This window comes from Rhipicephalus sanguineus, chromosome 10 (genome assembly GCF_013339695.2).
Source record: "Rhipicephalus sanguineus isolate Rsan-2018 chromosome 10, BIME_Rsan_1.4, whole genome shotgun sequence".
NCBI lineage: Eukaryota > Metazoa > Arthropoda > Arachnida > Ixodida > Ixodidae > Rhipicephalus > Rhipicephalus sanguineus.
Window position 1 is genome coordinate 134,578,304 of NC_051185.1, and position 27,099 is coordinate 134,605,402.

Genomic DNA, 27,099 nt, shown 5'->3' on the forward strand with positions numbered 1-27,099 from the left:
GTTCTTCAACGTGCGCTGAGATCACACAGTACACAGGCCTCTAGCATTTCGCCTCCATCGTAATGCGACCGCCGCGGCCGGCATTCGAACCCACGACCTTCGGTTCAGCAGCCGAGCACCGTAACCACTACACCACAGCGGCCGACGCAAGGAAAGTTAGGGAGCTGAAGACCGAGCGCCCCTGGAAGACGCTGGGCTACCATCCACTCGTCCACGAGGTCCGCAACGTCGACCACGTGGATTACGCAAAAACCGCGGTCAATGCTTCCTACAATAACTCTGACGAGAGGACCATGTCCCTCATGATTATCGGTGACTTCAGCATTGATATATCAAAACCCAACAACGCCTGGCTCTTAGACGGCATGAAAGACGGCTTGGATGTGGACAGGGCATCACAAGACCCCGGTGCCACGTCCAGGACAGAAGGCATCATAGGCCATTTCTTCGTAAAAGCAATCCGCGGTTTCCACCAGCTCTACTATACCTCGCAATTCACTAAACTTTGACCGTTCGTAGCCGCGATCACGAGCGGATTCGATAACAAGTACTGTACAGCTGTTGGTGCTCACCTATCACGGTAACGATGACCTTATTCAAGAACTGCCAAGACCGCTCCCACACATGTACACGGGTTCGTGATACGTGCGCGCGTTGTCCGTCATAACGGCTAAGTATAAGCATTACAACTGCAACACAACTCTAACTGCAACTGTGACTGTAATGTACGTGCAGTGTGCCTGCGCGTGCCACTCGGCTGTGTATATATCTAGGGAAACTTTTTAGGGGCGAAGCTCCTTAAGGCGGCAACCGTTCATCCCTCGTAGTCGTAGTGCGTAACCAGTCGTAACGCTAGTACCAGATCTTGACCTCCAAGGTGGTGCCGGTGGGAGATTTTTCCTGTGCGTTGTTGCACAACAAAAAATTCGCAGCGTGCGCGTTAACTAAAAGCCGAATTCTTCTGTCTCTCATTCTCCATTGGCATGTTCCAGTAGGAAACGTTAGCAGAAGTAGAAGTGTAAGTGTTAGCTAAAAGCCGACTTCTTCTGTCTCTCATTCCCATTAGCAGCCATTGTTTACCTCCAAGGTAGTGCCTGGTGAGATTTCTCCTGTGCGTGATTCTACAATAAAAATTTTGTTCAAAACGCCGTTGATTGATGAAATAAACCAACGAAAGACGCCAGATGTTTTTTAAAAGCAAAACGAAAGAAAGCCAGATGTTTCTAAAGCAAAACGAAAAGACGCCAGCTGCTTAACGAAAGACGCCAGATGTTTTCTAAAGCAATGGTTTTCTAAACAATGAAAATTCACAGCGTACATGTAAAATTAAAGTGAGCTGCAAGTCGTCATAACTCATCGAACCTTTAGTACAAACGCGCCCGATCTCACGTCGGTGATGATGTACTGGGCAGAATTCACGGAAGATTCACGGTTTACCGATGAACCTCCGCAGCTTCGCCCACTCATCATCATTCACTCCGTGGATATGCTGTGATTTTTTGAATAAAGCTTAGTTGCGAGAAGCGCCTGTCCTGTGCATCTCTGTGCCTTCATAGTCTTATTCGAATTCGCGCTATCCAGTATTGAAGAATATAAGCACTACATATCACCTTACTGCGTTTCGTGTTGGTAACACCTATGTTGCTCTTGGCATTGTTAAGCAACTGTAAACAACTGGTTATATAATACATGTGCGATTGTTCAAAATATTTGTGTGCGTATACCAAATGCACATTTCTCTAGCGTCATTCCGTAACGTTTCTTCTCAATGTTAAAAATTGCGACACAGTAACCTTCCTGTGCATGCTTCGCATAACATCGATGTCCGCGGTACGTGGGATCTCCCGAATTTTTCTTTGAAGTGTTTAAAGCCTCCTTCGCAGCGGCTCATGGGACGGCGGACGAGGACCTTTCTGCCGGTTCCGGCTACTCACCTGCAGCCTCTGACAGTGCAACCAAAGGGCGTCCGGCAGCGACTTCTGCGAATCCGTCGCAAGCAACGTACCTTCTACTACAGGGGTTCTAAGCCTCTACCTGAACTACCACTGGGTGCCAGGGTCACTGTCTCTAACGTGCCCCCGGAAACATGGTCACCCGCTACAATCGTCCAGAGGGGTGACACCCCGCGCTCCTATATTCTTGAAGGCGAGGATGGACGACAGTTCCAGTGGACGAGAGGACACCTCAGGCCATCGCGCACACCCATCGGGCAAGATGCAGTGGCACCTGTCCCTCCAGTCGCCGGGACGCCTGGGGCTGCTACGCAACAACCGTGGCGAAGAAGTCATCGAACGCATCGTTCACCAACAAAATGCCCCGAGCCAGAACCTTATTAAACTTTGGGCGCTGGCTTAATAAAAACAAAAGATGTGACGTAAGGATGACGTTGCGCAAATCCATGCACACACTCAAGCATTTTACGCCCCCTTGCACGGGGCGATGTAATTTGTGGCTTCCTGGAATAAAGGATTTTTTCCACATTCGCACCCTCCTCGAGCGTGCTACAGTAATAGGAAAATCGTTGACTGATGAGATATCAGATGCGAAGCAGCTTTTGCTCGGGGCTGTGTCCGTCGTCGGTGGTGGCGTCCGCGCTCCACTGCGCATGCACCTGCTCTCTTTCCCACACTCCTCCTTTAAGCAGGTGTTCGGTCGCCTTCTCTCCTCTTCTCCCCCGTGCTGCAGCCGCGGCGCAGCCTCTCCTCCCACGTGTTGCAGCCGCGCCGCAGCCAAATACAGCCTGTAACCCACTCTCTCGTCTGCCTCCCCCATTTCATGTGTATATAGGCGTGGGGGCTCGGTCGGCTTCCGTCATTCTCGCTTCGCTGCCGTTCAGATGAGTTGTAACGTCAACATCGGCGCCACTCGTTCACTCGGCGCTAACGGAAAGTAACTCACAAACACAATGCAATGATAACACAAACATTAAATACAAACCTCACATACTAACGGAAACGCCGAGTAAACCTAACGGAAACTTGCTGGGCGCCCCCAATGCTGCTTCGCATCTCCTCATGATTCCCTTGAGTGGGAGATGGTGTAATTTTTTTCTCTGTTAACCTTGAGTCCTGCTTCTTCCTAGTCTAGCCGTTGAAATACTTCTAAGCATGCAGTGAACGAAATTGGGAACATTGTAGCTCCTTGTTTGACTGCTTTTCGTATAGTAACTTTATCGCTTTTATGGAGAAGTAAAACGGTAGCAGAGCCTTTGTAGATGACGGCTTGGGTATTGACAGTGCGTTTATACTGCTAATATCCCCACAAAATCGAAGGCCTTTTTGTAGTCTGCCGAATATTTGCCTTAAATTTTGTGTGTTGGTAGAACATAAATCTCAAGCTTTTGCAGTGTTTTTCAACACGCAAAAACAATTTCACTTTTACGACTTCTAGCCTTGAAGTTGAACTCTTGGCCACTATAAGAAATCATGCATTTAGGTGTTTCGTATTTATTTAATGAAATTACCAGAAAAGACTTCGTAACAATGCAGAACTATACATTGTCATATTCTCTCATTTCTGGTGAGCATGAGATGAACAAAAATGCTCATGTTAGAACCAAGTTATTCAAATATATCGTGAAGTGCAACCACATCGTGCTACACAAAGCGCTAGTAAAAATACTAAGAGTTGTAAAACCTTTTATCGTAACGTACTTACATGTCTTGAAAGGGCACGTCCCACAATTAGCCGGAACCTGAGTAAAAACTCGTTGATGTGAGGATACTCTACACTTTTCTGTAGAGCGGTACGTGTAGTTCGGTGCTTGAGTAGTAGGTTAGGATGCTTGTTGAGACCAGTAAACAGAGAAACTACGTATTAACTGCAGACATGACTGAATAGCGCAAAAAAAAATACAGACAAGGTAGAGACGACACACAGGACGGAGCGCTCCGTCCTGTCTCTCGTCTCTGCCTTGTCTGTGGTTTTTATTGCGCTATTCAGTCATGTCTGCAGTTATTACGCACCAACTAGCCCAACTCACGTCTCTAAGAAACTACGTAAGGCTGTATATTTGTTTTTCATCGTTAATTATACAGTGTATGACAGAGCCAGTGCCATATCGCTAACAAATAGGACGTATCCATTAGAATGCAGCGCTTAAAGTACAGAAACACATGGCGCTGCATTCTAGTGGATCCGTACCAACGAGCTCACCTCAACACCCTCTTAAGAATAGGACGTGATCGTTGTCTGGAAAGTTAGGTTTTCAAGTTGTCTGTGCCTTTGTGAAGCCTCTTTCTTTTCTTATTTTTTTTCCACTCTTTGACAATGGTCATATGTAAGAATTTGCTCTCCTGCTGCAGCGAAACAAACTGTGTAACAATTCAAGTTTCTATTCTTGCTACAACAAGGGTAAATATAGCTGAATATGAATTGCACAGAGAGTTCCCGATAACTCTCCACAAGCTTGAAACATGAAAAGCAAATACAAGCGAGCTTATTTCTTGGAATGAAATGAAGGAAGAAAAGCGAAGGAAATGCGGATTTGATGAATATGAAACGTCAAACATGAGTGCAAAAAAGGTGTTCAGCATTATTAGGGGAGCTGCTACTGACATACCCCGTGCTGGGACAAAAGTGGGCGGCGAGAATACAGCACAGAGCAGCAGTCATGCTCCGGCACAAGCTACAGCCTCTTAGCCGAAGCTTTAATTCTGTTCAGGTATCGGAGACTATCTTCGTAATTCCTTGATTGATGCAAAGTTTTGTTCTCTACAGCCTTATACAGCCAAACTCGTAGCAGTGTGCGCTTTTCAACGCGGTAGAAATACAGCTGAGTAGTTTCGTGAGCGCGGGACTTAATATGATGCCCTTGCAGGTGCACAGAGCGCTGCCTTTGGCCCTTACCTATAGTTTACCGCCCCGCTGGTATTGCCGATAGTGCTGCTTCCAGAAATTGACACAGCTGTAAATTCAGGCGTAGCAGGCTTACATGACAGCTGTAATAGAATTTCTTCCAATACCTTCAATGACGGTGAACAGCCTATAATGAACAGCTCCAGAGCACACCGTGTTAATTTTCATAACGATGTGTAACGAATATAGCAATATTACGAGTATACGTAGCGAAGCTGGCATTTACAGGCTAAATATTAATATTTAGGGCCAGTACCAAACACCTGTTCATTTTTATTGGAAGACGATTGCGCAGGGAGGATAATTTGAAGTGATTACACACCAAATGTATACTCGGATTTATGATCACTAGAATGCTCCAGATGTTCGAGTACATGTCCGTCTTTTGTAGCGTGGACAACATGCTGAATGATCTGCATCTGTACAGCACATTCAATATATGAGATGGATCGTGCAAAGTGACTGGGCAAGACATATTCCAAAACACCAAAACTCATTACATTTTCTTAACATTTTGTGATGTGAGCGTATAGCCAGACAAAGTCCATTTGGATCGCTCCTGTCGGTCGCTCTGCTACAGATGAGAAAAGAAGAAATGTTTGGAAAAACAACCACGAAGCACACGTATATCATCGACGGCCTAATAGCGTCAGGGGGCACCAAAAAATGTCACCATCAGCTAATGACAGCACTTAAATCGCCTCCACAGATGACAGACAGTACGTGCCACAACCTCCTCGAATGGTTCGTTCCTGATACGTAGCCGCAGAGCGGTTCCAGTTGTGCTCTTGATCTGCGCTTAGCAAGTGTAATGCCTTGACAAGATGTCGGTTACTTGGCATGCATAAAGCCCTTTCTTTCTTGCGCGGCTTTCGCTTACCACTGTGTCATGCACTAACTCCCGCGTGAGCAATATTCCGCGGTGCAGTTATGAGCCCTACTGCGCAGTCGTCTGCGCAGTGCCTCTCTGCGGGAACGAAGAGCCCAGTATTTGATAATAACATCACTGAATGTGGGCAAACGTGCGACGATGAGTTGAGGAGGACTAAAAAAGAGGACACCAATCAACAACCTGGCTTGCTTAGCGCCGCTCCTTTTCTCCTCAAGTTATTAACAAAGTACCTCAGCTAATGTCCTGTTAGACATCACTAAGGCCTGAGTGCGTACACGAGAAGATACAAGTTCAGTGCGTGTACTTAATGAAATTAGGATCTGGTAACATTCGTCTACTTTCCGGTGTCCGCTAAGAGCCGAAAGTGCGAACCGCCGCGGTACATTTTATTGCACTCGGTCAATTTTATAAAAATTAAGCGCATCTTCTTACGGCACCGCTGTTGAACTTTCCAACAGGTAAAACTGGACAAACCGTATATTCCTTACCTGACACATAACATTAAGGTGACAATGCTGTTACGAAAAACGCTACATTTAAGTAAATCGAGTCGTTACAGTCGAGCACTGTGGATGTTGAAACGGACTCCAAAATTGCAAGCCATGATTGAAGGTTTGAGCGTCTGAGTGGGTAGGGAGCATAATTTCGAAGTGGTCCGTGCAGAGGCTGTCCGTCGTCAGGGCACGAAGGAGGCATCGGACGAAGGAATGTTCGCGCGGGCGCTGACAGCTCACTCAGACGGCAGTTGCTGTGATGCACCTTTCTCGATGTTTCCGGGCTCGGATTTCGGTGTCGATGTCCACGTCCGGGCGGAACAGCTCCTTGCAGCGCTGCGCAAACGGCCCCGTTCAGTACCAAGCCACACTACTGAAGTCATGCGCGCATAAGCACTAACAAAATGTAGCGCTAAATATAAATGTGTAAAAGAAACACTATTCTGTCTTTCTTCTCGCACATGAGTCGTACTCAGTAATTGCAGACCGTGCTCAAGCCCAAGCCTTAATGGGAGTGCGTGCAGTTGTTTTTAACACGAAAGTGTTTATGCTAGCGTCCCCTTTTCCTCACGGACATGACGTTGGTAAAGGACTCACTAACGGGTGACAAAGAAAACTGGAGGAAAAAGTCATTTATTCGAATCACATGAGAATCCAATCCAGTGCGTAAAGGTTAAAATTTAATATCGAAAGTTTCAGAAATAATTGGTTGTGGGGTATTTTATTGAAATTATTCTCGAAAACCAAGGAACAGCGCATCGACGGGAGTGTTAGCGTCAAGGCCAGAACTGATATCATTAGTAATGAGGGCGTACGGTGTCACACGAGAGGCCTTTTCGAAATCCATGCTGGTTCGGGGGAAAGAAATGCTCTGAAAGAAGAAAATGTACGATTTGAGGAAAAATAGCGTGTTCCATCAGTTTAGAGCACACGCTCGTTAGTGATATTGGACGACAGTCTTAAGGGGATGAAGGGTCACCTTTTTTCAAGAAATGGAATTATCTTGTCCACTTTCCAATCCAATGGAACGATTCCAGAGGAAAGGGACTGCAGAGATATATGTGACAAAACAATGCTAGTAACGTGCTTAGTACACTTCATTATTTTGAGTTTAGCCTTGCCCTCATGGACCGAAAGGATGGCAAGGGCCAGCTGTGCCTTGGAATAGGGGGCAGGGTGTTGCCTTGCCTTGTTTGAGAGGCAACCAAGTCTATCCGCCTATGCCCTCCACCCCAACCGACCCTATTAGTTTTAGGGGATCAGTCAAGTTCGAAATGTCAAGAGCGTGTAATTTGATCTCTTCCACCAGTGAATGATCAGCTGGGGACGTGAAAGGCAAGGTGTGGGTTGTTTCGAGGTGAATACTAGCAGAAAGCAGTATCAGGTGCAGGCTCGTCCACTCTTAGGGTGAACACGGCTCAGCGTAGCGGCGCTCTGCGCAGCACCAGTCCATTCGGCGCGGACGTTCTTCGAAGCTAATCGGCGCAGGCGCATAAGAGCCATGCAATCGATACGGGCCAGTTGACATTCCATATCAAACTTGCGTACAGCGCAGGAAGAGAGGAAGGGACAAAGAACCGACAGTTCTTTTTCCGGGAGCTACTTCACGTCGTCTGCTACAACGCTGGAGTGCCCCGCTCCGTAGTAGCCACTGTGGCCGCTTTTGCGCTGTACATCAACATCGGTGCACTCCTTTCGAAGCGCGGCCGCGCCGGGCGCTTCGTGGAGCGCTGTCAAGCGAAATCGTGTTGAATCTAAGAGTGGACGAGCGTGTACACGCGCCACGCCCTGCGCAGAAATTGCGATGACCCTACTCGACACACAACGATATAGTATTGGAGGCGGTGGGTTTGAGAGCTTTTTTTGGTTAGATCGTATCATGTCAGGTAAAGTTGGAGCGGACAAATTACCGTTTAGCTCGTTGTGCTGGATCGTTTTGTTAAACCAAGTGGAAGGAATATTAGACGCAAAAATTTGCGCTAGTTGGTGGGCGCAACTTGTGCATCTTAGCAAGCGCAACGGAACAAACACAGAAGAAAGAGACAGGTAAACAGGGCGGGCGCCAGACATCAACGGAAAGTTTACTTATGTAATACGATGCAAGTGTACAAATATGAGCAGATACCCGCAAAGGGGCGAAGGCGTCGCTACTAACGCAGATACCCGCAATGTCGCTTCAGATAAGCCTTTTTTTTGGCTCGCGAAGCCAGTGGTGGTGTACTCACGCATTTATCAGCTTCTATACCGATGGAATAATAATATCTGGGGTTTAACGTCCCAAAACCACGATTTGATTATGAGAGACGCCGTAGTGGAGGGCTCCGGAAATTTCGACCACCTGGGGATCTTTAACGTGCACCTAAATCTAAGTACACGGGCCTCAAACATTTTCGCCTCCATCGAAAATGCAGCCGCCGCGGCCGGGATTCGATCCCGCGACCTGCGGGTCAGCAGTCGAGCGCCATAACCACTAGACCACCGTGGCGGGGTCTATACCGATGCAGTATGCCGCACAGATTTCGCGAGCTTGCTGAGCAGCAAAGCTGCGCAAGATACGGGTGACACGGTCAATTTATGTCAGTCGCGAAACGTGGAACGAAAACCACAGGCATCAATGCTAGGGTGCCTTGATGCCCGCGCGCTCCGCTGAGGGTGAGGACAGCCGCGTCGTCTGCTACGGCGGCCGCCATTGCGAATCCCGTCGCAGCTAGGCAGCATGTGAAGCGCACAACACAATGCGCTTGCGGTACGCGGATACGTCCGGAAATAAGTGCAAGCTAGCGAGTTTTTTCTTCTTTTCTTTTTTGATGCTTGGACAGGCTTTAGTGCTGTTCATTCTAAAAAGACAGGGCGTGCAAACACGGAAACACGGTGTGTCTGTGTTTGCACGCCCTGTCTTTTTAGAATGAATACTCACCAACTAGCTCAGCTCTCTGTTATTCTAAGCTTTAGTGCTGTTGTTGCCTAAATGTTTATTAAGAAAGCATGACTTCAAGTATAAAACAGCGCTACGAGACGGGACGAAGAAAGGGCACAAACACGGCGCTGACTATCAACCAAATGTGCTTTTATTCCACCAGTCGGCATATTTATACTCCACCATGACTAAAGAAAGCATAACAAAAAACCAGAAAAAACCGGTCAGCCTGCGCAAAGGCAAGAAAAAAATTTTAACTCGACAGAAATGTTATCTCCTTCGGAAGCAGTGAAATCGAGGGGAGGCTAACACATGCCTCGCCGCCTTTACAAATGTGATACGCTTCAGAAACGAGACGCGCACGTTCGTCATAGTACTTTGATAGGAAACTCGTATCTTTAAAAGATGGCTGGCAGCCGCATTCATTGCAATGAATGGACAGTTGACTGTCTTTTGCTTGTTTAGAGACCTTGTTCGCGTGCTCGCGCAAGCGGTCATTAGCACACCGGCCAGTTTGACCAACATAGTAACGCCCGCAGGAAAGAGGAATCTTGTACACAACAGAATCGCAACATTCAAGAAACTTTTGCCGGTGCTTCTTACTACACCTTTCCGTCTTGGTTTCTCTGTTTACCTGCTGACACTGGCTACCAAGTTTATTTTTGGCAGAGAATAACAACCTTACCCCAGCCCTACTGACCACCTTTTTAAGATTATGTGCCACCTGGTGCACATACGGGATGACTGCAACTGGTTGCTGGGGGTGTGTCGGTGAGTGCACAGCTGTTGAGACCCTATTCTTAAAGCTAGAAAGGAGGCTTTCTGCGATGCTGGTCAATAGAGTTTCCGGGAAACCTGCCAGCTTCAAACGTGCTAATTGACAAGAAAAACTCTCCTCAACCTGGTGGTCACAGGACCTCTCAAGCGCCGCCTTCATGCAGGCCCTGGCAATGCCGCGCTTCACAATCTTCGAGTGCGCGGACGAAAAAGGGAGAAGGCTTTTCTGCGACCTAGGCGCATAACCCCAACAAACATGGTCGTTTGAGAACAAGAGTTCCAAGTCCAAGAAGCGTAGCCCATTGTCTAAGGGATGCTCAGTGGTCAACTCAAGTGGAGTTAATTCCGTAAGGAATATGTCAAAAATTCCAGCAGCAGGCTGTACGTCACGAGGGTTAATGCAATAAAAAACTAAAATGTCGTCCACGTACCGCATCACCTTTACCACGCTAGTCTGTCTAAGCTTGCTGTAAAGATTACGGTCATAGCGGGCTAGTAGGATGTCGCTGAGAGCAGGGGCGATGCATGAGCCAATGCAGACTCCTTTTCGCTGAATGAAAAGCTTACCGTCAAAACTTATAAAGGTGGATTGCATGTAAAACTTTAAGAACTCTAAAAATTTGTCGACCGTGATTCCACATGCATTCTGAAACTTAACAACACCGTATCCGTCAATGCAATTACTAACTTCGGCACACACATCATTCAGGCTGACCTGTTTTTTCTGGTTTTTTGTTATGCTTTCGTTAGTCATGGTGGAGTATAAATATGCGGACTGGTGGAATAAATCACATTTGGTTGATAGTCAGCGCCGTGTTTGTGCCCTTTCTTTGTCCCGTCTCGTAGCGCTGTTTTCTACTTGAAGTAATGCACCAACCAGCCCAAATCAGTACCCTACTGCAGTTCATTAAGAAAGCATGTAATTCGTGTAAACTGATGGCATGTGTATGTGGTATGCACTAGAAGTAGACGTATACATGTTGAAAACGAATCCTCTCCCTTACGCCGGAAACGACACAGTTAAGTTTAATGCCTCACTTAGTTTTCTCGTAAATGCTGCATTCCAAAAACACAAATAATCGTTTAAAGTATTTATATCCATGTCAGCAGCAACAGCAGTATGTGTATCTCAACCCACACATTTTAGTGTTGCGAAGCTATCTAAGCGCGAATAAGGTGGCTTATTTTGCTGAGTTTACAAACAATTTACTCGTTTATTATAAATGACATCATACATATTGTTTAAAAGGACTGAGTGTTGGGCGAGTTGGTACTCCATTACTACGAAAAACTGCGCAAAATAAACAGGGACAAGTGAGACACGCACAAGCGCATACATATTGTACACAGGATAAAGGGCCGAGGGGCAGTGTGGTGCAAATATTCTGCTATAATGAAATGAAAGCGTCTTTATCATTATTATAGCTGACATTTCTTGCTCACAACATGTGGTCGCATTTGTATCGGCATCGCAGTTCTTATCAAAACAATGAATACGTTGTTGTGTGTGACGCCATAAAACTTTGCCTAAGCGCAGTATATGTGCGTTTTTTATTGTACCTGCAGCTTTTCTTTTGTGCATGCCCAATCGCATGCACATGTTATTGAGCGTTTCCAATGCTAGCATTCTGCGCGGCAGATCCCATGCGTCCTTTGTTTGTCTCTTTTAACGCGGTAGCGTTAGGGAGCTCGTGTCGCAGAAATTCCGTCGGCACCGTTGGTTGTGAGCGAAAAATCGAGAAAGAAGCAAATAAAGTAAAGAATAAAATCTTCGGTCCCATTGAGGATCGAACCCGGGCCGTTCGCGTGGCAAGCAGGTGTCCTACCGCAAAGCCACGATGTCACTTGCAGCTACTTAGGAAAAAAACACTACATAAATGCCATGTAGTGGAAGGAGTCTCCTAATGCATTTTGTTCGGCAGGTGTCACGACGAAAACCAGCCCATTCGGTGATTTCTAGGCGCATCTGGGAGGCCAAAACTACGTCGAAAAAGGCCGGGATAGTGCAGCTATCGCCGCTAAAAACACACACGAACTTTCAAACAAAAATGGACAACCATGTCCATCTAGCGGAAAACATATCAAGCCAACGCCGGCTTGCGCAGGCGTTGATCAAGCAAACAGCAAACTCTAAATAATGTGCTGCCATCTGTGAGGCATTGTGAGACTCTTTATGGCCTCCGAGATGGCGAGCGCGCGACGTATATCTTGGAGGCCTTGCGATTCTTGCTTTAGATCAAAGACCCGTACCAGTCGCACGCGCGCGCGCGCGTGTGTGTCTGTGTGCGTGTGTGTGTAACAATACACATTAATAAGTATGCACTGAGTGGTTGAAGTGCGCACTAGGGGCCGGATTTCGCTATCGCGTTCAACTCTTAAAGGCGGAGCTTAAGGGTCTCCCAATTTTTATAATATCTTTTATAATATCTCTTTGTTGGTCTATTTTATAATATCTGGGGTTTTACGTGCCCAAACCACGATATGAATATGAGGCACGCCGTAGTGGAGGGATCCATGAATTTTGACCATCTGGTATTCTTTAACCAGCACTGCCATCGCACAGTACACGGACCTCTAGCATTACAACTCCACCGAAATGCGACCGCCGCGGTCGAGATAGAACACGCGATGTTCGGGTCAGCAGCCGATTAACCACTATACTACCGAGGCGGATGTTATTTCGTTTTATTAAAAGGCGAAAGCCTTAAATGGCTCATAAAACGCGAAATTTGACCGTCGGCGTTGGCGTTCTGCGGCGTCGGGGACAAGTGATGGAAAAAAAGTCGTCATGTGATGACGTCACCATATGCAAATTTTGGCGTGACGTCACATGATGCTCTCGTTAGATGACGTCGTAGCTTGGCCAAACAAAAGTGGACAGATCACGGAGGCAGTGCAAAGCCAGGTGAGGTGCCTCCGATTCTGGAGGCAATGCGAAACCACGCTAGGTGAGCAAAGCTTTCGGTGGATGGCGGGACAGCGGGGGCGGCAGTGTTGTGGCGAAAGGAGACGCGCGTGGATATTTTCACTTGCGAAAAGAGCAGCGACGACGCTCGACGTTGCTTTGGAAGCTTATACCGGCTGGAAACTTACGCTGCAAATGAATGATATTCGTCGAATGCCACTTGTCGCGTGTAATTTTTACTGTCCAAAGTAACCTTCTTTTTCGGTCTCTTAGAAAACGATACAGCTTCCAGCGTTCGTGAATGATTGGTGCACTGCGGTATACGCTACATCCGGCCGTGGTGACGGTAGCGAGCGCATAAAACTGGAGGGAAACGAGCACCGACCTAACAACAGTGAGCGGACGGGCGATTCAAAATGGCGACCACGCTGCCGCCAAGGCTAGAGTGACCTAGAATAGGGGGAGTGTCCAAAGCGCCGGCTCCCGCGTGGCCCTTTTGCCGTGAACTCCCGCGCCGCGCCGCTGCTGCGCCGGACCCGTGGGCTTTCCGCGCTCGGGAAGCGCGCGGAAAGCGAGGGGCGTCTGCTACGCGCTGTAGTTTTTTGCGCCGTGTTTCCACACAGGGTACTTGAAGTGCACTTAACTTTTATGATGCGGTGCGGAATGGAGCTTATCCATCTTTAAGCGTTGTGTTAATGATGGGGCAACAACAGAATGCAAAAAATCATGTGTCAAGTGGCATCAGCGTAGCCTAGTTGCGGTTACAGAGTTCGATAACGTTGGTGCGTGTGTAAAAACGCGCCAAACGGACCACGCACAAGCAAAGAACGAAAAAAAAACCCTATTCGCACGATTAATCGGGGAATAGCATCACGCATGCACGAATTAAGAGTAATACAAAAAGTAAATTGCACGCGCAGTCAGCTGAAATACTTGCGCGCAGTGACCGCTTCACACTACGAGCTTTTTACTCATGGTCGCCACTGGTTTGCCAGCCATATGCACGCCGCTTTATTCGACAATTAATTAGCCTCCACTGGCACTTTATTATGGACAGAGCACACCGGGAAGACGCAAGGGAAACAAAAAAAAAAAGAAAAAAAAAGAGTAGAGACGGCCATACGACTGCAATGCTGTTGTCTTATTTTTGCTTCTGAGGTATCGTACAACAAGGCTCACCGTGCGCAAACATTTGAAAGAAAAGCAATGCCAGGTAAACTAACCTTATTCCACCAAGTTTTTGCATAAAAGGTGTAATATAGAAAATCCTTTACAAATATCCAGATATCATGAAACAAAGTTACAAATGCCCCCATTCTTGCTGTACAAGCTGCCGAAACGAAAATACGGTAAGAAATTGACAAATAGAAGCGTAATAACTCAATCACTTCAGAAAATTGTTCAAATGCAGAGATACCTTTTGTACCAAGCCGCATGTTGCAATGGATCGCTGAACATCAGTATGAAGCCTTCGCGCGAGATGCATTGCTTCAAGCCGTCACGATACGAAATGAAAACAGTTTCAAACAACTCATTCTCAACTTCAGATGTTATCACGGTTCTTGGAGGTTAGCCTTCGCCCGGTTCAGAGACTACAAAAAGATGTGGGCGAGTAGTTACATAAAATACAACTGTTTCCGCGGCAGTTGAGTGCGCGCCAAAAGGGCACCCGACCGCAATTTCCCGCTTTTTCCTGATGACCTCAATATAGCGTCCACCACAATTTCGTGCTGAAGCTCCGGAGTACTTAAATAGCGAGTCTGCTTATCTCTTGAATAAATATAAAGAGGTGACCAGACGGGTAAAGCAAGCCTCTTTTGTCCCGCAGACGCGTGCAATCAGCTGCTCTGAACTGAGAATCACGTTTGTTTTCAGGCGATCGCTCGTAACGTGAAATGAGGCTCGTAACGTGAAGTGAGGTTGTTGCACTGTTATCGGTTCATTTTCTTTGGTTTGTCTTTTCTTAAGGCTAAAGCCTCAGATGTCTCATCAAACACGAAAATTGACCGTCGGCGTCCCGCGTAGTCAACACGAGTGATGCACAAAATCATCATGCGATGACGTCGACAGAACTTGTGACATCACTATGACGTCATTCAACGTGACGTCATATGATGTCGCCATCACATGACATCACGTGATCGTTCTGCACCTCACCTGCTTTTACATTGCCTCCGTGATCGGGGGCCGATCACGAAGGCAATGTAAAAGCAGGTGAGGTGCAGAAAGCTTGCAATGCCTTCGATCCTGTCGGCAGTCCGAAACCACGTTATGTGCAGAAAGCTTTCAGACGGGCGAGGGAGTTGATGTTGCCCCATCAATGCATCGACTGACGAAAAAGATGGCTTTCGTTTTCGAGTCATCTCAGGCGAATGCATAAGGGGGCCACGTATTTTTTTTCATGTATTTTTTTGGCATACATTTTACCTATGCGGTCACTTCTTCAAAATGTATGGGTAACTCTAACATGTTGACATCGATATTGGTGACCATCAAGTTTTTTATAACCTGACGGAAACAAATCGTCAGACCACACATCGTCAGAATTATTTCTGGCTACAGAAAGCAGGTTTGCGCGCCACACACCATATTATTATTGTTAGTCGTTACGCAGATGGCAAGCATGTCAAGTTAGTGATCCCATGACCTATCGGTCGTGTTGGGCATACGCACATTCGTGCCTCTCCGTGCCAATTTTCGTGTATACCAAGTCAACGAGACGCAAGTTACGCGAGTAATTTTTTACTTTTGGTACCGCGGCCAAGCCGACTGACACATCCGGCTTCGCATGAAATGGCTTGAAACAACAGAGCGCTGGAGGCAGCCTTGTAAAACAAATCGAATGCACGAAATAAAAGATAGGATATGAAGGGTGCAAACGTGTTAGCATGCATGAGCTAGTTAATACGTGAATATGTGCTACGTTCTCCTGGTTATCTCCAGTTTATTCTCTCCTGCAGCAAGTTTACGTTCGTCATTCCACACGAAAGTAAGTTAAGCGCCTTTTCTCACGATAAAGTGCGCGCAGGACGCGTTCCTCAAACAGCCACGAAAGTGTGGACCAATGCGGTGACAAACCATCCTATATACAAAATCCCCGTTTCACAACACACAAACTAACAAACGCGTTCTCTGTGTGATTAGTCGCTGCAGTATTATGTTGCAGTGACGTAGAATTAAATATTGCCAAAAATTTCCGCAACTTTAGCTAATAGCGGCCAAAATATCACGCGCGTAGCAGACGCTCGCCGCTTTGACGCGGCTTGCGCCGCGGAGAAAGCCCACGGGTCCGGCATGGTAGCGCCGCGGCGCGGGAGTTCACCGCAAAAGGCCCTCGCTCCTCCCATGTATTCGCGCGGCGCTTTGGACACTCCCCCTATTCTAGGTCACTCTAGCCAAGGCCGAGAAGGCGGCAGCTGCCCTGTCAAAAGCTGACACCAATCTAAGTGGGGGGGGGGGGGGGGGGGGAGTGCATCGAGGCACTCTAATCAAAGCACGATTGAAGCGCGACTTCATGTTGCGGGGAGAAATAACGAAAATAAAACAACTGAATGGAATTTTTTTTTTTTTGAATTTTAGATATGCCAAGTAAACATGCAATTCACTTTACGGGTTATCTGGCGCTTGGCTAAATAGTTGACTGCCTTTTTTTTTTGGTCGAGCGCCAGCAATGGGGGGCGTATGCAGACAGTGTGCTAATGTGGGCTTCGGCGCATTGTCGGGCCATTGAGGCACCGCTTACTTTTGAGCAGTGGTTTCGAGCTACCTGATTCAGGTATCCGATTTAGTGTGCTTGAAGGTCAGGTATGCTGGAGATGCCATCCGAGTTCCAAAACTCAGCTACGATTATGCGTTTGCGAAGATTGTGAAAATGGGTATTGCCAAAAACTGTATGCGCACTGCTCTCAAAAAGTCCTGTGTTCATCAGGCCATGTGCAGCCTTCAGTTACATGTGTTCCGCCTACGCAGGGCTGGCTTCCCCGTTGAACTGTTGGCTTCTATTGCTTGAAGCTTGATGAACGAACTGAATACTGAGAACCACACTGGCTCCAATCAAACGCACAACAAAAAAGTGCGGCCCGTTTTTGTACCGCCTGCCTCAAGAAGGCGGTCGGGAAGGGCGGCATTTCGGTTGTTTTTTTTTCAGCGCCATGGAAGCTTCCTCGTATGTGCCGTCGTGTGAATGGGGCTGCCAAGGCTGGCTGCACAATAAGCACGCTACAAATTTCGTTGAATGCGAAGTAGGCGTGGTGCACGGGAGCCGACTTGCGGAATGTGCTATGTCGGTCCAACTGGCCGCTGCATTAATCAAAGGTTGAGAGAGCTGTCAGTTCATCGGCGGGGAGTGGGCATTGACATATCAATGCCGCAGGTATCCTTGCATGCCTGACTTGAGGGGCAACCGTATCTCGCGCAGCTTTGCTACTCAGCAAGATCGCTAAATCTATGACGCATACGGCATCGGTATAGAAGCTTATAAATGCGCGAGTACAGCTTGACTGGCTTTGCGCGCGAAAGAAAAAGCTTATATCTCAAGCGACATTGCAGGCATCTGCGTTAGTAGCGCGGTCTTCACCTGGTGCAGACATAAATCGCATCGAAAGCATCAGTGAAAACTCGCATCTCCCCGTTTCTTCGGCTGAATAAACCGTGTTCATGTTTCGAAAGATTATTCTCTAATGTTTGTGCTTTTGCCCTTGATTCGTTATTATAGACGAATCACATTACGGATGATATTTCTGGGGAACGCAGGCGTCCGCGTTAATGCGACATGACTCGTTCTAAAACGTGTGCAAGAGGTGGCCTTAGAAATTCGGTGCATTTGTCCGCATTACTGCCGTTGGCACCCTTTGCGCGTTAATTAAATGCGTTAATAGGTGTCAATTGCCGTGGTTCTGGCGACTTGCATACATGCACAGCGAGATGTGAAAAGCACGATAAACGAACCGTGCGTAGGTCTCCTGGTGTGACGATGAACTTGTAGATGGCGTATCCAGGGATGCACAGCATGGTTGAAAGGGCAAGGATCCATCCGAAGAGCTGGCCCCACCACGGATACACGTAGTCGATGTACTTCAACGGCCGGTACTGCACCAGGCTGAACACGAATACTCCCTGCGTTTCACAAAGTGATCACTATTTCACCAGCTTTTTATAACAACGTCCCAAGGGAAATAACCGCAACGCCAGAGAAGAAACGATAGTCATCACGTGAATAGTGTGAACACCAGGCGAGTAGTGGTCCGCACCGGAAGGTCACTGGCGATAGCGCTGGTGAGTTGTGAGTTTTCAGCTAGGTTAGTAACATTATGCTGAATAAGGTGGAACAGCGCACCGAGAGGTCACTGGCGATGGCGCTGGTGAGTTGTGAGTTTTCAGCTAGGTTAGTAACATTATGCTGAATAAGTTGGAACAGCGGATACGACGGAGTAAATAAACATGTATTGCAGTGCCCTGGTCATCTGTCCTGTAGCCTGCGCTACTTCACGTCAATGAGCGATATCTTGCCCCCGTTTACAAGCGAACCTTGTATTGTTTTACCTGTATAGCTGGTGGTGTCCCAAAAGAAAAAAAAAAACCTCCTCTCTCACAAAAATACCTCCTAATGTACAGCTGACGGGTGCGTACCAATTAAGTAATGAATAAAACAAAATAAATTTTCTTTCCGGGGTTGAGGTTTGAACCACGGTCCCCGTGGTCCGAATGCCTTGGACACTAGGCCATGCCCAATGTAGACTGAACTGAAGCATATGAATGTGTTCAACCGATGATCCAACGGCCTAAAAGCGATCTGCTGGACAACGCTTCAGGTCGATGTCACGCGGTCGTGACGTCAACGAACACAGCAGTCAGCACGTCCGAGATGAAACTGTTCATTTGGCCGAACTTGTGGCCGGGAAACTGATAGTCAAACTACAGCAATACACTGATAGCGGCGAACAGAGCGTCGACCGTCGATCAACCTCTTATGGCTGGGATGTGCCGTCTTTTATACATCACGCATCGAACTTTCCAGTCTTATCACTGGTTGTCGCGCAAGCACTGGAATAATCTAGATTATTGGCGTCGTGCGTGCAATCTTAACAAAACGATCTACTACACTCGCGAAGCTTCTCGAACACCGCGGCGCGGTCAGCGTCGAGCCATTGATAACTGCCCTTGCTGGTCGAACCCGAATACATCAGAATAAAAGAAGAAGCGGGCGTGGCAATATCAAGTACTGCATATTTCAGGAAAATTCCGACTTCGAGTAAATTGAATTGCTAAACCGCGTTGCCATGATCGCGTAAAGGTCCTTTCGTTGGGCCGTTCTATGGCCATCGCGTCCCTTATTTTTTTCAAAAAAAAAAAAAATTAAAGAGGCGTTGCACAGGCTGGCGAACGCTGGAAACAACATGAAAGACGCCACACCTATTCCGCCCGAAAACAGCGTTCCGAGGACGCAACACAGTTTTCCTAGAAACGTAGAAAGAAAGAAAGAAAGAAAGAAAGAAAGAAAGAAAGAAAGAAAGAAAGAATGAAAGGAAGAAAGAAATAAATAAAGAAAAAAAGAAAGAAAGAACGAAAGAAAGAAGGAAACAAAGAAAGAGAGAAAGAAAGAAAGAGAGAATGAAAGAAAGAAAGAAAGGCAGCAGGTCAGGCCCGCCACGCTTCGCTGGCTCCCCTATAGGGAAAGGCCTCCTGTTTTTTTGTTTTTTTTTCTTGCCAAAGCCACCTGCGACCGATAGACAAAACGTATTCTTCGCCTGCCATAAATGTGAACTGAAACATGCAACAAGCGCACCCTGGCACCCGAAGTAGTCGAATGAAAGCAACGCCATAGTGAAATGCCACGATTCCGCTGCGTTGCTATAAAAGGAACAGCGAACACGAGAGCGAACACACTCGCCCACAAACCAAGCGATGACACTTTCGCGAAAGGTATACGGTGAGCTTTAATACGAGCCTAGCCGTAACGACACTTTTCATTTATAAGGACAAATGGCACACCTACCATCTGGAAAGCAGGTAAGAAGCCAGCTTTTTTTAAATGCGAAGCATTTCTTAGCGAACCAAAGACATTTTGAGTAGGGGTGTGCGAATATCAAATTTTTCGAATACGAATCGAATACGAATATCCACCTTCGAATATCGAATCGAATATCGAATATCAAAGGAAAAATGCATCCGCAGTAACAATATTTTATTTAACATGTAGCTATTTGAAAAACAACAACATTAACAGCCTGACTGGCAACACAACATACACTGCTATCTACAGAACACAATGTGCAGGCTAGCACAATGCACATCACAACACAAGCAAATATCACGGCACAATGAAAGTAATGACTAGATGTTGTCATGAAGAAATATGAGTTGCTCCACATGATCAGGCAGCAGGCGCTCCCTTTTAACAGAGACAACCCGCCCCCCCCCCCCCCCCCCCTTGCCACTGAAAAGGCACACTCGCTTGGAACAGAAGTGGCTGGTACAGGGAGGTACATGGGGCAAAGCTTTGCCAGACTGGGGTACCTGAAGGTGCCTTCAGTCCGCCACCAGTCACATGGGCCACTGTCCTTCTTCAGAAGTGGTCCCGCATAGTGAACGAGTGGTAGTGCGGCACGTTACGGCCGCATATTATTGAAAATGTATGGTTACATGATCGCCAACAGCGCTGCACGTCGGAGATGCACCAGCAATAAATCATACGTATTGGGGCGCTCGTCGCAGGCAGACATCGTGCCTTCATGTACTTACGATGTTTATCGCTCCTCTCGGCAACGTTTTTAGCTATACGAACACAGCAGAAATGTGGAAGACGAGTTATTTTATGCATGATAATCGAATCACATATTCGAATTTTTCGAATACGGTATGCGAAGTTATTGAATATTCGAAACTTTCCGAATACACGATTTTCGAATCGAATACGAATATTTCGAATGTAATATTCGACGAATATTCGAAACTTTCAAATATTCGCACACCCCCAATTTCGAGCCTTTATATCTACGTACCTGTCTATCTATATACCTATGTCGCCGCCAACGTGTGGGTGCTCTCGTTGCATCTCCTCAACTAGGTGTAGACCAAAATTGATATGGGAGGGTAAGATGGCATGTCGAATATGACTGTCTGGTCATGAATAACGTGAAGCTCCAGTCGTGTACGTCGTTAAACACTTTGATCCGGACACGTGTGGTAGTAGACAGTATGCAGGTATCCGCCACAGTTCACTGACAGTTTGTATCTACCCAGGAACGGCGAGAACAGACTCTGGTAATTTAAATGCGACAGTGTTAAGGAAACTGACATCAGCAGCGTTGACCCGATGAATGCAAGTAATAAAAATCAGAATCCCAGCAGGAAACTAACGCAAGCATTCTGCGTGGCAGTACGGAAATCTACCACAGAGCAACGCAAGGTCTTGAAATTGCTTTGGAAGAAGACCTCATGGAGGCATAATGTCGGGGCAACGCCAATTGTAGTTGCAGTGCTGGCTATCTAATTTTATAGCAAATCAATAAACATTACATATGTACTCCTGTGATACAGGCGTCATGTCGGGTTAACGTCAATTGCGGTTCCATTGTTGGCTCCGCTTTTATAGAAGTCTAATAAGCATTATATTTGTATTCCTATGAATCAGCAGGTTATGTTGAAGCGTTGCCCGACCCCGGAGGAATATTCTAACGAATGTTACGTATGATATTCACATCATCGCACCATAAAATTCTATTCGCTTGGATCATACTGGCCTATGTGCTCTAACGTGAGTGCTGACGTCACATCATACCATAAGTTATCCTTTACACGCCAGTGTAGTCCACGTTTCTGGTAAGCACACGATGTGCACACAACTACTACATTTACAATAACACGTCGATCCACCAAGTAATGCTTGACTCAAAGCTAAAATATGCAGCATAGACAATTACTCGCCGACAGCTTCGCATGAAACCAATTCCCACAAGGCATGTGGTCTGCCGAAATTTTTAATTCTATAAGAATTGAGTGTACTAGGCCCACACCACCATTAGTGTGCGAAAAGTTATAGTCGAAAAGTTATGGCCAATTTCGTAAAGTTATAGCCGAAAAGTTATGGCGAATTTCGTAAGTTATTTAGGATAGATTCTGCAAGAATTTCTTCGGAAGTTTGGATATTTCGCTGGAAATTTTTATTTTTTTTTTCGCGCAGTAGTGAATTCACGCTTTCTGTTATTCTCCGCATCATTAGGTTTCCTAAGCAGTTGCACTCTCGCCACGAACATTTAGTGCCTTCCGTTTAGGTATTTGCGCGCATACGATATTTTTCGAAAGCAAACTGCCTTGTTTTAGCACCTTGCGCTGGCGCCGCAGCTGCCTGGTAGTTCAAACAAGCTTTAATATCTTGCGGAAGACTCCTTTAAAGCAACGAGAACGGGCATTCAAAGCTCCACGAAACTTGCGGCTTAAGTTGAATTCCGCTTGCTTGAAATGCGAGCGCGAAACTTAGACAAGGACTTAATAACCAACGGACAAGTCCTTGTCTACATTTCGCGCTCGTATTTCAAGCAGACAGAATGAATCACCAACTAACCCACTCAGCCATTTTGATAAGTTGAATGCAAGATGCCGCATGAGCAGATACTGATGGTGAAATATACGTTAGGTATGGGGCTTTTCTTGCTTCCACCAGTTAAAGCACTCGCAAGATTCGCTGAAACTGCACTACAGCGAACAATCTGTTAAGCTCACATCGCTCGCACAGTGCCAGAGGAATACGAAGGCGTTGCGAGCTTTCAGACAAGGTTGTGTATTGCTACGTTTTGAAACTACGATGCACTTTTGAGCCGCGCTTACGCATGTGCACTTCGCATTTGGTCGTTCTCAGGGTATTATGCTACGGTGGTATGTTCGCCAACAGCGGGTTCGGTTGCCAGGGTACATTTTTTTCACTCGAGATTCGATTTCTGCGACGTGCTGCAGCTGCCGCGTGTCGAATTACCCAATTAGCAGCGGAGGAGTCACTGTATTTGAGGCACTCCTTATTACTAAGTTCCAGCGTTGCCTGCCCCGAACGGTAAGCGCCGGCTAGATGCCGAAATTGCCACAAGGTCTTCTCGGTCAACTTTCAAAGCAGAGTGTTGCGTTAGGCGAGTCGGTGCAAAGGTTAACCAAAACATATGTGGTGCAACTGAGAACGAGGAACAAACACGAGACTTGAAAGCTTTCAAAGCGTATCGCACTGCTCTTCAGAACTAGCGCTGCAACCACGACAAAGTTCGCCACTGTTTGAACGCATCTGTCGCTGTTAGCTATATTCGCGTTATTCTCCACAATCCTCAGCGAACATACAGCGACCTGCCTTGTGGCCATGGACTCGGAGCCTTCTGCAGGACCACGCGGTCACAAGGCTGCGACCTCAGGTTCTTGAATTTGAACACCTGGTCTGTCACTAGCCAATGCTGAAGCGAGGCTTCTGCTCTAGTGAAGATGAATAGAGTCTATCGCCGGCCCGTCTGGCCAGACTTCTACGTTCACAAGCCGTGCAATAAAACAAGGCACATGGCCTAGCTCCGCCGAATACACAGAGATACACAGAGGCCGCCACTGGAATCGGTACTTGGCAACGTTTAACGCTAGAAACTTATCTAGTGAGGCTAGTGTAGCTGTGCTATTCGAGGAACTAGAGGGCGTTAAATGGGATTTAGTAGGGCTTAGTGAAGTTAGGACAGATGAGCTAAAGAACGGGCACGTCCTATGCCATAGGGGCTGTGTTGACAGAAGAGAACTGGGGGTGGGGTTCCCTATTCATAAAAATACACCTGGAAACATAGAGGAATACTATCGCATTAGTCAGAGGGTGGCAAATATCCTAATTAAACTTCATAAGAGGTAGAGATGAAGATCACACAGGCCTACGCGCCTACATCCAGCCATTACGACCATTTAGTTGAACGCTTCTATGAAGAGGTGGAGTCAGCCATGAGTAAGGTAAAGACACAGTATACTGCACTGATGGGCGACTTTGATGCCAAGGTGGGCAAGACGCAGGCTAGAGACCAAGCAGTGGGGGAATATGGCATCTGTTCTTGAAATGCCCGAAGGGAGGTATTAGTAGCGTTCGCAGGACGCAATAATTTGCGGATCATGAATACCTTCTACCGAAAAAGGGCGAATCGTAAGTGGACGTGCAGGAACCCTAATGGCGAAACTAGGAATTAAATGGACTTCATACTGTGTGCACACCCAGGCGTTGTGCAGGATGTGGAACTGGTTGGGAAGATACGATGCAGAGAATGGTAAGGTCTCAAATTCGCCTAGACTTGCGGACGGAACGGCAGAAAATGATACGCAAGAATCCAATTAATGAGCGAGCGCTGAGAGGGAGAGTACAAGAATTCAGGGTCTTGCTTCAGGACAGATCTTTGTCTCTAACCGAGGAAACCGACCTTGGCGTGTGGAGTGTGCAGTGGAAGTCGGAGATGAAGTCATCAGACAGCACACTGGCAAGCTCCGCAGAAGACAAAAAACCTCGTTAAGAAATGTAAAAGCATGAACGCCTCAATCAAAACAGCAAAATAGAACTGGCAGTACTTTCGACGTTAATGAATAGGCGTAAGGTAGCCGACATAAGAAGGTATATTATGGAGAGAATTGATCGTGCTCTAAAGAACGGACGAAGCCTCAAAGCGGTGAAAAGAAAACCGGGCACAGGCAAAAACCACATGTATTCAGTAAGGCACAAGAAAGCGGACTCACTACAATATTGATTGGATAGTTAAAGTAGCTCAGGAGTTTTACAGAGATCTGTACAGTAGCAGGGACAACCATGACGATAATGTAAGAAGTAGTAGTAGTAGCCCAGGTGGTGGACATCACACCAATAACGACACTGGAAGTAAAGAAAGCCTTATAGAAAAGGCAATGAGGCAAAGCCGCTGTTGAGGATCAGGTAACGTCATATCTGTTGAAAGATGGTGGGCAGATGGATAGAAAAACTGGCCACCCTGCATATGATATGTCTCTTAACGGTGAGGGTGCCAGAATCTTGAAAGAACGCTAACATCATCTTAATCCATAAGAAAGGGGACGTCAAAGACTTGAAAAATTAGAGGCCGACCTCATTACTGTCAGCTGTCTACAAGCTGCTTACAAAGATAGTAGCTAATAGAACTAAGACAACATTAGAATTCAATCAACCAAAGAACCAAGCACTATTTCGTACAGGATTCTTACAGGCTTTCGTACAAGCAGGATTTCGTACAGGTGAATGCCCCCGCTGTCGCAGGGAACACTCCCTGCGACAGCGGTTTGCAAGGAACACTTCGAGCCGCGCTACACCATAAGTGACTACAAACGCAATGACTACGAAGAAGTAACAAACCAGCGACGAAAGCCTACAATCCTTCCGTCGGCATTTTCTACGATATCCACTGCACTGCTGCTTATATGAGCTCCAATGCGCTCGACTGTTTTACGAGTAACCTCAGTACAAATGACTCCATCACAACATTTATTCTAGTGGCGGCTGAGCTCTATTGTGCCAGTTTTTCGCTGTTTCATTAGTGACGAAATGCTATCTTGCTTCAACAGCCTACATCCGCGGTTACTGTGATAGGTTATGCGACCTCTGAGGGCTTAAAATAACAGAAAGCCGAGCCAGGCAGCCGAGCCAAAGGCGCGCGTTCACCTCCGAAGCACGAACTTCATGCATCAGGGCTTATCGCAGGCATATTAAAATGCGCATATGTAAATATAGCCTGCCCGTTATTCTGCCTACATTCACTATAATCAGTTCTCCTTTTCAATCGACAGATCTTATATTGTACTGCTTTTCAGATCTTTCCAGATTTGTGAAGAAACGCACCGCACACACAGCTTCGCCAACGCGCGGTAAATGTTAGGCGTGCTTTCGGCAGGATATCAGTGTTGAAAATAAACAAGTGGGACATGGGCTCGGAGAGAGGCGCGACAGATGGAAGGAGGGAGGAGAACGAAGTGGGATTCGAAGCTAGCCCTTCAACGGTAAAGACGTCTACGACCACGGGTCCTCGTTATCTATACTTGGTGCCGTGAAACCCGGGAGTGGTCATTCCGGGGCTACCATGACATCGGCCGAGCGTCTTCGGAAGGTGTTTGGGACTGCCAGGACCAGCGTCTGAAAGAATGTTACACTCCTGACAGGACTACTGCAGGATCCCGACACCGAGGCGCGCGAGGTCAACAGGCAAGTCGCCGTTTTGAAGACGAAGGAAGTCGAGCTCCACCAGCTAGACAAAGACATTCTCGACCTCACTGAAGACGAGGCTGTTGAAGACGAAGTCGAGGGTGCAACCGACTACCACGATGAGATTATGTACGCGATAGCTGACGCGCAGTTCTTCTTGTCTCAGCGAGAACAGCCGACTCATCTCAGCGACCCAAGTAGGTGTGGACCCAATGGAGGCCGGGTAGCAGCCACCCAGATCAATGACGGATCTGCTCAGGCGCTGCAAGGACCCGTCAGTACGCCGCGTTACCGGTCTGTCGCACTTCCGACGTTTCACATAAAGACGTATGCCGGCGATTTACGTCAGTGGCAAGAATTCTGGGACCACTACAGCGCCACAACTCACAAGAATACCGAGTTGCCACCGATCGAAAAAGTGAAGTGTTTACTGACATACGTGACGGGAGCAGCCAAGCGAGCGATCGAAGGCATCAGGCTGGCAGACCGTAACTACCACATTGCTGTCAAGACATTGAAATAGCGCTTCCGTCGACGAGAACTTCTAGTGAAGGAACACATGGATCAGCTTCTTGGACTGTCACCAGTAAGGAGTTCCAAGGAAGTGGAGAAGCTTCGGATCTTGCATGACACCATGCGTTTCTGCGTCAGTGCGCTCGAAGCCCCGGGGTATCCCACCTGATCAGTACACTGTGGTGCTTAATGGCATCCTGATGAGGTGCGTGGCAGGTTACTTGGCTATATCGCACAGACAAAAGAAGAAAGAGGAGAGCATCCAGGACGGTGATGCATCAGCTGAGCCCACAACACCTGAAGCAAGAACGCACAAGTCGACCGACATTTTGTCTTTTTCGAAAATCCAGGTCGAAGTGCGAGAAGAAGGAAAGCAAGAAGTGCCGTCGTCGCATGCTCGCCACTCGACCATGGTACCTGATGACATGAATTCGCCGACAAGATCTGCACATGCCAATCCATCGACATCTGCGCTAGCTGCGACGGAATCCCTACAGCAGCGCACACCGTCTTCCGTACTGTGCGACAGCAGAGCTCACAGCCTCTCAG

At 47.1% G+C, this 27,099-nt stretch overlaps 1 protein-coding gene across 1 annotated transcript in view; it reads right to left on the reverse strand.

The window, feature by feature from the left end:
* Positions 1–5,183: 5,183 nt before the first annotated feature.
* LOC119372477 (sodium- and chloride-dependent GABA transporter 1) overlaps positions 5,184–27,099 on the reverse strand; it is a 1,056,622-nt gene continuing 1,034,706 nt past the window's right edge. The window contains exons 11-12 of the mRNA XM_037642952.2: positions 17,790–17,957; positions 5,184–6,579 (exon numbers count right to left, since the gene is read on the reverse strand). Coding sequence (XP_037498880.1) covers positions 6,484–6,579; positions 17,790–17,957 — 264 coding nt within the window. The 3' untranslated portion in view covers positions 5,184–6,483. The remainder of the gene's footprint in view (positions 6,580–17,789; positions 17,958–27,099) is intronic.